Source organism: Ovis aries, chromosome X (genome assembly GCF_016772045.2).
Source record: "Ovis aries strain OAR_USU_Benz2616 breed Rambouillet chromosome X, ARS-UI_Ramb_v3.0, whole genome shotgun sequence".
Classification (NCBI taxonomy): Eukaryota; Metazoa; Chordata; class Mammalia; order Artiodactyla; family Bovidae; genus Ovis; species Ovis aries.
In genome coordinates this window covers 126,240,870-126,251,623 of record NC_056080.1, presented here as the reverse complement: position 1 = coordinate 126,251,623, position 10,754 = coordinate 126,240,870, and the positions used below count along the sequence as shown (strand labels likewise).

The 10,754-nt window shown below is 40.1% G+C and overlaps 1 protein-coding gene across 1 annotated transcript; it reads right to left on the bottom strand.

Annotated features, from left to right (window-relative positions):
• Positions 1–9,388: 9,388 nt before the first annotated feature.
• LOC114111690 (histone H2B-like) lies at positions 9,389–9,889 on the bottom strand. The gene has a single exon (XM_027963487.1). It carries the CDS (start codon positions 9,887–9,889, stop codon positions 9,389–9,391), a length of 501 nt encoding a protein of 166 aa, XP_027819288.1.
• Between the last annotated feature and the right edge of the window lie 865 nt (positions 9,890–10,754).

The window sequence follows — 10,754 nt, the reverse complement described above, 5'->3', positions numbered from 1 at the left end:
AATGTTGTTAAAGTCTCCTTGTTTGTAGATTTGACTATCCTTTATTTTCTAATAGTTTTTGATTCATATATTTAGGACCTTTTTGATTCATATATTTAAGACTTTCATATATCAGGACTTTTCATCAGAATCAACACATTCAGGAGTATTTTTTCTTCTTGAATAATTAACACTTTTATCATTATGAAATGTCTCTATTACTAGTATATCTCCTCATCATAAGCTACTTTGTCTGATAGTAATACAGCCATAACATATTTTATATGATTAGGGTTCACGTGGCATATCTTTTTCTATTCTTTTAGTTTCAGCTTCTTTTTGTCTCTATGTTTAGTGTGTGTATCAACTAAGAAATATATGGTAGGGTCTTACTTTACCATCAAATTTGACAATCTTGTATTTTAACAAGGGTGTTTAGTCTATTTACACAATAAAATTGTTATTTTAGATTGAAATCTACCATCTTGGTGTTTGATTTTCATTTATCTCATCTGGTTTTTTTTTCTCATTTTTCAGTTTCTACGTTTCTAATTTTGGGAGGGTTAATTAAATCTGTTAAGTACTGACCTTGCCTGCACTTGCCCAGAACCAGTGGTTTCAGCATCCAGTAAGACAATGGAGCAGACATGAGCAGAGCAAGGGTGGACAGGCTCAGACTGGGGCAGCTGCTTCTGGAGCCACTCCTTCCGATGAAGATTTATTCAAATCAAACAACTGTTGTAACCCTTTGAAGTAACTCCTTCCAAAATACCTTGGCTGCCCCAAATTCATTTAACTCCACCATCAAGGCAGTCAGGTGCTCTGCAGTCAACAGCCAGTCTCTTTGTAATCTTGTTCTCCCTTCTACATCTCTACTGTTAAGAGACTCAGACCAAGAAATACCTGTACTTCCTCATTTTCTAAACACAATCCAAGTGGCAACTAGACATCTAGTGTGACAAGAGAAAGACAGGTCTTCACTGAATCTGTTAATTCCATGCTTTATTCTACTGATACAGAAAATATCGAGAGTCTCAAATTTGATTGCTTATGAGATATTTTAGTTGTTCTTCTTGATCATTTTGATCAGACTTCCCTGATGGCTCAGGCAGTAAAGTGTGTGCCTGCAATGCAGGAGACCTGAGTTCGATCCCTGGGTTGGGAAGATCCCCTGGAGGAGGGCATGGCACCCCACTCCAGTACTCTTGCCTAAAAAATCCCATGGACGGAGGAGCACGGTGGGCTACAGTCCATGGGGTCACAAAGAGTTGGATATGACTGAGCGACTTCACTTTCTTTCTTTTGGTCATTTTTATGATATTTTATATTGATATTTTATTTTAATGATTATTCTAGAAATTATAGTACATCTATAACTTATTATACATTCAAAATATACTCTATTACTTTGTGAGCTATTTAATAATTTCATAAAATATATTTACAATGACTACTCTCCTCTTTGGATTTTGTCATATATTTTATTTTCACATATGCTATATCCTGCACATTCCTTTGGTGTTATGTCTAAATTAAATAGCCAATAATCTTTTAAGAGACTTAATATGATAATAAATAAATATAATAATGATAAGATTAATGTTTAAAAGACTATTTGTATTTATTAACAAATTTATACTTTCTGGTGGTTTTCATTTTTTCCTGTAGAACTATGTTTCTCTCTGATTGTATTTTCCTTCAGCCCACTTAATTCCCTTCAGTATTTCTTATAGACAAACCTAAACAGCATATTTAAAAATAGAGACATCACTTTGCCAACAAAGGTCCATATGGTCAAGCTATGACTTTTCAAGTAGTCATGTATGGATGTGAGAGTTGGACTATAAAGAAGGTTGAGTGCTGAAGAATTGATGCTTTTGAGTTGTGGTGCTGGAGAACACTCTTGAGAGTCCCTTGGACAGCAAGGATATCAAACAAGTCAATCTTTAAGGAAATCGACCCTGAATATTCATTGGAAGGACTGATGCTGAAGCCTAAGCTTCAATACTTTGGCTGCCTAATGTGAAGAGTTGACTTATTAGAAAAGACCCTGATGCTGGGAAAGGTTGAAGGCAGGAGGAGAAGGGGACAGCAGAGGATGAGATGGTTAGATAGCATCACCTATTCAATGGACAAGAATTTGAGCAGACTCTGAGAGATAGTGGAGGACAGAGGAGGCTGGCATGCTGCACTCCTTGGGGTTGCAAAGAGTCAGACACAACTTAGTGACTGAATAACAACAAATTTCTTATAGTACAGGTCTGTGGCAGATGAAATCTTTCAGCTTTGTCTGTCAAAAATGTATCTATTTCACTTTCCTTCTTAAAGGATACTTTAAAATTCTGATTTTATTGTTTCTGGTAAAGAAAGCATTTATCATTCTTATTATTGCTTTCTTGTAAAAAAATGCTACTTCTTCCTCTGACTGCTTTCAAGGTTTTCTATTTACCTCAGTCTTCCAATTTTGACTATGATTTCCCTAGGTGTGTTCCATGTATTTCTCCTGCTTGAAGTTGCAGAGCTTCTTGGATTTATCAGTTGGTATCTTTTATCAATTAAAAAAAAATCTTGTCATTATTTCTTCAAATACTTTCAAATGCTTCATTTACTCTGTCCTTTCCCTGATGGAACTCAAATTACATGTGTTCTAGACCAGCAGTCCCCAACCTTTTTGGCATCAGGGACTGGTTTCATGGAAGACAATTTTTCATGAACTGGAGAGGAATAAAGGGGAATGGTTTAAGGATGATTCAAGCGCATTGGGGAACAGCTGTAAAGACAGATGAAGTTTCACTCATTCAGCCTATCCGCTGCTCACCTCCTGCTGAGTGCTCCAGTTCCTAACAGGCCATGCGCCACTACTGGTGACTTCTAAAATCTCTGTTGAGCTGAGGATTTGGCCAAGAAACTAATGGGTATTCCTATACACATTTCTTCTTATACACATTTCTGTAACCCTCCCTTTTTCCAGTAACTGTCCAAAATTTTTTAGTCAACTTAGCAACTCATGACTCTGATCTCTTCCCTTCACTCCATGAGACTGATACATTCTGCTTAGGCTTCATTTCCCTGCACTACAGTTTGGAAATTGCTCCCAGGCAGAAAGTCAAGGGGTATATGGACTTCAACTTGAGAGTGTTTCTTCTCTGAGTTTAGCAGACTTGCATGTCCACTGCTAAGTCACTTCAATCGTGTCCGACTCTGTGGGACCCCATAGACGGCAGCCCACCAGGCTCCCCATCCCCCTGGGATTCTCCAGGTAAGAACACTGGAGTGGGTTGCCATTTCCTTCCCCAATGCATGAAAGTGAAAAGTGAAAGTGAAGTCGCTCAGTCATGTCCGACTCTTTTCGACCCCATGGACTGCAGCCCACCAGGCTCCTCCATCCGTGGGATTTTCCAGGCAAGAGTCCTGGAGTGGGGTGCCATTGCCTTCTCCACTATCAAATGCTTAAAACCTATTGTTTTATATGTTTTTTTTCCAGGAAAGCATCTGAGTGGTACAAAGGCCTCTTGATAAGAAATTGGTCCATACCCATGTGAATCAGTGTGAAATATATTTAAAAGATTAGAATATTTTAACTGAAGTAAGCTGTGAAACAGATTTCTCAAGATATTCTGTGAGGATCTGGGAACTTTCAGAAAGTGTCCAGTGTTATTAATGTGTTGCAATACTTTTGTGTTTCACCAATTCACTAAGCCTTTTATCCCAAGTGTTAGAAAAGCAAGAAATTGAGCATTTTGTCAAGTCCTTGCAACAGTTACAAATGTGTGCCTTGTGAGCCTACAGAAACTATTAGTGCTCTGTGCACAAGGCACTTACCCCCCACCCCACCATTGCAGCTAGCTCCAGGAGTCAAGCAGCCTCCTGATATTCTTGCTAGCAAGAGAATCTCAGAAAAATTACCTTGCCCAAGTGAATCCAGCAACTACAGATACCCATAAAAGTGTTCTTATTAAGAAGTCTCCTGAATTAGGTACCTGTCATGGATTAAATTGTCATCTCCTTTGGAATTTTTGAGAGTTTTGTAAAAATTCTGTGTCTGATTATTCCAGTTGTGATAACCTACTCCAGTAATATCTGAGGGCATTATTTCATGACTTGATTAATTAAATCAAACAAAAGAAACAGGAAAGTAAAACTTCCTTTATTTCAGTGTCACTTTCTTAGGCAACCGGCATTAACCCTACCCCTTCCCACCACCTACAACAAGGGGAGATACAGGAGAGTCCTCTCCCTTAAAATACCAATATCTGTAAGCTTCCCTGAGGGCAACACAATCTTTACTGTGTTTTTCTTCCATAAGTCAATAATTTTTGAGTCACTTCATTGTCTACTGAGAAAAAATTATGTTTTGGTGTATCAGCATATGGAATTAAGTTAAGAAGTTATTGGCTTCTGTGTATGTACTAGAATGATGAGATAAAATCAGCTACATCTTCTTATTTTGGCTTAGACCCCAAAAGTTAAATAGCACTGACATTGCCACTTGCTTGCAAACTCAAGATCAGTACTACTTATACATGAGAATTCGGCAAAAATTATCAAAGCAACCCTACTATGACAGAAATCAAGAAGAACCACCATTAGTTTCCTCATTATTTCTTTACTATTTGTATTATTTTCAACACTTTGGGGATTACTTTTCAAATCAAGAGGAGATGCACTCTGTATAGTCACTGGGTAGACAACATTGAAGTCCCTAGCTAAGTCTCTAGGACCATACCCATTGAATGCTGATAATATCAGCTGTCTGTCCCCTCAGATTCTAAGTTATATTGAGTCACCTTCATTGGAAATTTTGATGCTGAAAGATTTCCCAGATTCAGCTCTTTCTGGCTGATCAAATTGCATAATTAAGTGCAAGAGATCTCAGATTAGCCTGGGTATTGAACTGGACCAGGAGAGTGTATCCATAAGGGAATACCCAAAGAATTTAAAACCTTCAAAGCTGTCAAGATGAGTTATCTGTCCAAAAGGAATGCCTTATACGGGGGAATTGTAGCATTTTTTTTTTTCCCAAGAAGTCAGCTTTTCTTGTTATCTTGGACATGCTAAATATAGCATATCCAGGGTTTTTTTTTTTTTTTCATGGAAACCTCAGATAGAAGATATTCTTGATGTGTCAAAATTGTTTTCTGATACTAAAAGACTGGAAAAGGTTGTAGCCTGCCACAAGTTACTTAAAACAGCCAATTAAAGGTACCTACTTTTCTACTGGGCAGAGGGGTGGAATATGAGAGGGAAAGGAGAAGCAGAGGGATCAGAAGAATTAGATAAGAATCCATATTAAGTTTGGAGAGTTATTCTAAAGTAACGATTTCTTCATCGAGGTAGGTTCACTTTCAAAATGCCCTAAAGAGGGTCCTTAGTACCACCTCCAACCTCTGTTGTGCGAACTGGTTAGATATATGGAGTAACAAGAGCTGCTATTTTTGACAATGTGGCCTACAGATTGAGGTTTTAAATTATTTAGAAGATTAAAGTAATTCCAGAAAAATTAGAGAAACAAAGAAGTTGAAAAAAGGGGGAAAAATGACCATAAATCGTTACCTTCATTCACCTTTAGAAAATGATTATAATTAGTACTTTGGTTTGTTTCTTTCCTATTTTTCTAATTCACTAAAATACATTAAACTACCTTTGAAAAATTAAATAACTTTGTACATGGTGAAATACCTTCAAACAACTCAGAAATGTCTAGAATAAAAAGCAAAAATAATATCTTCATCTCTATCTACCAGTTGCCCTTGAGTCCCACATATAAAAACCACACTTAGGTTTTTATTCTTCAAGTGGTTTCAAATTTCCTATTAGATAATATGTTCATGCTTCTATTTCTTGATGTTTTAAATAACATCTATTAGTTCATTTCAATTCAGCAGTTAATAGCATAGATCCAGAAGCCAGATTCCCTGAGTTTGAATCCTAGTTCTGTCACTTCCTGGCTCTGTAACCCTGAGCAAGTTCCTTAATCTCTCTGGGTCTCCATTTTCTCATCATTAAAATAGAGATAATAGTAGTATTTACTTCACAGTGTTTTTGTGAAGAGTACATGTTTTTGTAAGATGTTTAGATAGCGCTTATGACATATTCATGTTTCAGTAATGTTATTATTTTTATTATACTGAAAGATGAAAATTCTATCTCATTTTCATGGCTTCCTATTTCTACTCTACTACCCTATATTTATTATATTATTTTTAAGGTTTTAAAACAGATTTCAATAATAAATTAAGTCTCAGTTCAGTTGCTCAGTCATGTCTGAATCTTTGCAATCCCATGGACTGCAGTACGTCAGGGTTCTCTGTCCATCACCAACTCCCAGAGCTTGCTCAAACTCATGTCCATCGAGTCAGTGATGTCATCCAATCATCTCATCCTCTGTCGTCCCCTTCTCCTCCAGCCTTCAACCTTTCCCAGCATCAGGGTATTTTCCAACAAGTCAGTTCTTTGAATCAGGTGGCCAGAGTATTGGAGCTTCAGCTTTAATATCAGTCCTTTCAATGAATATTCAGGACTGATTTCCTCTAGGATTAACTGGCTTGATATCCTTGGAGTCCAAGGGACTCTCAAGAGTCTTCTGCAACACCACAGTTCTAAAGCATCAATTCTTCAGTGCTCAGCTTTCTTTATAGTCCAACTCTCACATCCATACATGACTACTGGAAAAACCATTGCTTTGACTAGATGGACCTCTGTTGGCAAAGCAATGTCTCTGCTTTTTAATATGGTGTCTAGGTTGGTCCCAGCTTTTCTTCCAAGGAGCAAGCGTCTTTCAAGTTCATGGCTGCAGTCACCATCTGCAGTGATTTTGGAGCCCAAGAAAGTGAAGTCCATCACTGTTTAAAATATAACGAAATATTAAGTTCTAATGAAAACCATTATAAATTAAAAAGGACTGAAATCGCAGAGTGCTTTCTCTCTCTCCAAGGATGTAGTAACCTTGAAATCAATATTTTAAAAAAGAAATAAGAGAATAGAATTATGGACAGAGGGAAAGGGGAGAAGAGGGTGAGATGCAAGGAAAGAGTAACATGGAAATTTATATTACCATATGTAAAATAGATAGCCAATGGGAATTTGCTGTATGGCTCAGGAAACTCAAACAGGGGCTCTGTATCAACCTAGAGGGGAGGGATGGGGAGGGAGTTCCAAAAAGGAGGGGATATATGTATACCTTAGGCTGATTCATGTTGAGGTTTGACAGAAAACAGCAAAATTCTGTAAAGCAATAATCCTTCAATAAAAAATTAATTAATTAAAAAAATAAAACATATCTCAAAACAAACAAAAATAAAAGGAACAGGAAAATCACCAACTAGTTTGAAATTCAGCAATATACTTATAGAAATAAAAATGTCAGTGCACCAAGAAGAAAACACATGGACATTAAATTCAGTAAATACTATCATAAGCAATAGCAGTCAAATACTTGAGGTGGAAGAAGAAGTCATCTTATTTCTCTTAACTGCTGAACATCCTCTTCCTTCTTATTTTGATGCAAGGAGCTAGAGGCATGTCCCACAACAAGAAGTGGATGCATGCATGCGCGCTAAGCCTCTTCAGTTGTGTCCCACTCTTCGTGGCCCTATGAACTGTGGCCCACCAGGCTCCTCTGTCCCTGGGAATTATCCAGGAAAGAATACTGGAGGGGGTTTCCATGCCCTCCTCCAGGGAACCTTCTCCATCTAGGGACAGAACCTGGGTCTCCTGTGTCTCCTGCATTGCAGGCAGGTTCTTTACTACCGGCACCACCTGGGAAGACCCAAGGAATTGATGTGTGCATGCTAAGCCGCTTCAGTCGTGTCTGACTCTTTGAGACCCTATGGATTGTAACCTGCTAGGCTCCTCTGTCCATGGGACCTTCCAGCAAGAATACTGGAGTGGGTTGCCATGCCTTTCTCCAGGGCATCTTCCCACTCCAGGGATTGAATCCATGGCTCGTTTCCCACATAGGAAGTCAGGTTCTTTACCACTAGCACCACCTGGGAAGCCCCAAGAAATGGATGCCTGTACTTAAATCGCCATGGTTAAGAGCAGGTGCTTGAATGGAAAAACATCAGGAAAACTATCACCCCATGTTCCCTCTCCATCTCTAGGCTGAGTGTCACAGGAAGGTTGTTATTTGTTCATCTCTCCTCACTCCACCATACGTTTGGCCAATTGCTTTGGGTCATGGCCTCCAGTCCCTCATTGGCTGCTACTGTGGAAACTGTGGCTACATTCTCTGTCACTGGACTATCCCATCATCCCTGCAAGTGTGCAATTCAGTCAGGATTTTTTTTTTAAGCAAAATGATCTAGGTTGCAAACAAAAAATAGGATCAGAGAAATCTGTATAAGGTAATTTAAAAAGGTATGGCACTTGATTCCAGAAATCTAGAATTTTCTTATTTTACACTGTGTTTGAGTCCTATTTTACACAAGGAAGTGAATTGGGATTGAAGGAATAGAATGGGTAAATGTGATTTTTATATCTGCTACTGCTGGTGCAGTGGTAAAGAATCTGACTGCCAGTGCAGGAGATGAAAGAGACACAGCTTCTATCCCTTGGTCAGAAAGATCCCCTGGAGTAGGAAATGACAACGCAGTTCAGTATTCTTGCTTGGAAACTTTCAAGGAGATAGGAGCCTGGCGGGCTCCTGTCCATGGGGTCAGAAAGAGTTGGTCATGACTGAGTGACTGAGCACACACACACACACACACACACACACACACTGCTCTTTGTGAGCCTGCGTGCTACCTTGCTTCAGTGGTGCTCAACTCTTTGCAGACCCTATGGACTGTAGCCCACCAGGCTCCTCTCTCCATGGGACTGATTCTCCAGGAAAGAATACTGGAGAGGGTTGCCATCCCCTCCTCTCAGGGATCTTTATGACCCAGGGATGGACCCTGCCTCTCCTGCGACTCCTGCACTGAAGGCGGATTCTTTACTGGTGAGCCACCTGGGAAGAGCACACTGTTTTGTTTTGTTTTTTCCTTCCTTTTTTTTAATTATTATTTTTTTAATTTTATTTTTTTACTTTACAATACTGTATTGGTTTTGCTTTATCAGTTGCTATACCCATATAAAAATCTCTGGATGATACCTAGATAGTGATGGGAGAATGAAAATGGAAAAGGCCAATGAAACTTTTGGGGAAAGAACTTTGACCATAAAGATCCCTAAAATCACTGAGAAACCACGAATAGAAATAACCATTTAGGAAAGTGACGAGTTGCAATATGTTAAGAAAAAAGGACACAATTTTCCATCGAAGAAATGACACAACCGACACATATTGAAGCAAAGTTAATGAGGTTTTTAATGTTTTCTTTGGGGTAGAAATGTTTTAAAGATTAAACGTAGGGCCTAAGGGGAGAACCCTTAAGTCTGGTTTGGGATGGTCAGACAGTCCTGGGGCAGTTCATCTGCAGAGGTGGTATCTGATGACCGACTTGGTGGCCTCGGACGTGGCATACTTGCCGAGCTCCCCAGGCAACAGAAGACGCACGGCTGTCTGGATGTCTTCGGTCATGATGGTGCAGCGCTTGTTGATGTGGGCCAGGCGCCCGGCCTCTTCGGCAATCCGCTCGAACATATCTTTCACAAACGAATCCAGGACGTTCACGGACTCACGGGAAAGACTCAGGCCTGTATGTACTTGCTTCAGCACCCTAGGGAAATAGGTAGCAAAGCTTGAGAAATTGCCCTGACGGCAGCGGCGGCGACGGCAACGGCGGCCCTTAGCTGTCTTCTGCTTTGCCTTTCTTGGTTCCGCATCATACGGCTCTGGTTTGGAGGTCTCGGCTTTCGCCATCTCCGTTTCAGAGGGCTCAGTTTCGGAGGTGCTGGTTTCTATGATGATCACGTCTTCCTCATGGCTGTCAGAGGATGGTGCAGACACGGTAGAGCCACCATTCTCCATAGCGCAGCCCAGAAGAACAGTGAGGCCGTTGATGACCGTTGGCCGAATTTATAGGCCCAGCTTTCCCTGACGTCACAGACACCGTCCATCTCTGATTGGATGCAAGGCAGGGAGGCCTGTTACTATGGCAGCCCATGTCACGTGACACCGGACGTCCCACCTCCCTACTCCTGCTATGCCCCTCCCCCATGTTTAACCCCCAGTCAGTCAAACTCCCCTCGTGGCTCTGACGGTAAAGTGTCTGTCTACAATGTGGGATACCTGGGTTCAATCCCTGGGTCGGGAAGATTCCATGGAGAAGGAAATGGCAACCCACTCCAGTACTCTTGCCTAGAAAAGCCCATGGGCGGAGGAGCCCGGTCTCCATTGGGTCGCAAAGAGTCGGACACGACCAAGCGACTTCACGTTCACTTTCAGCCAAACTCAGTGAAAGTCACCTAAATTGAAAAATGAAATAATCAGTTAAAGCTTCCTGAGAGAGTATGACAGACCTCCATAGTTCCAGTTCTTTCAGGCATCAGAGTGACTCGGGACACTTGGTGGACATTTTACTCCAACACAGAATCTTCTCCTGGTTGACCTACAGTGGCATGAGCAGAATGTTCTGGCTTCCTCGGCAGAGTGCTCCTGAAAATCATAGGAATGAAATGAACAGCTATTATCTCCAGGATTTATCAAAACCAGTGATCAGTATGAGGAGAACGACAAAATCCCATTCTCCAAATACAGAGCACAAACAGAAATAGGAATCCTTACACATACACACTAAAAATATGTAACATTTTGCAAATTATAAATTGTTCTCTTAAACCTTATTTAGGTCCCCCAAATACCACACATACTGGAATTGATTAATGATTTATAG

Excerpts from the sequence above, each read along its gene's own strand:
- LOC114111690 (XM_027963487.1), bottom strand. The coding sequence starts at position 9,889 with ATGGAGAATGGTGGCTCTACCGTGTCTGCACCATCCTCTGACAGCCAT.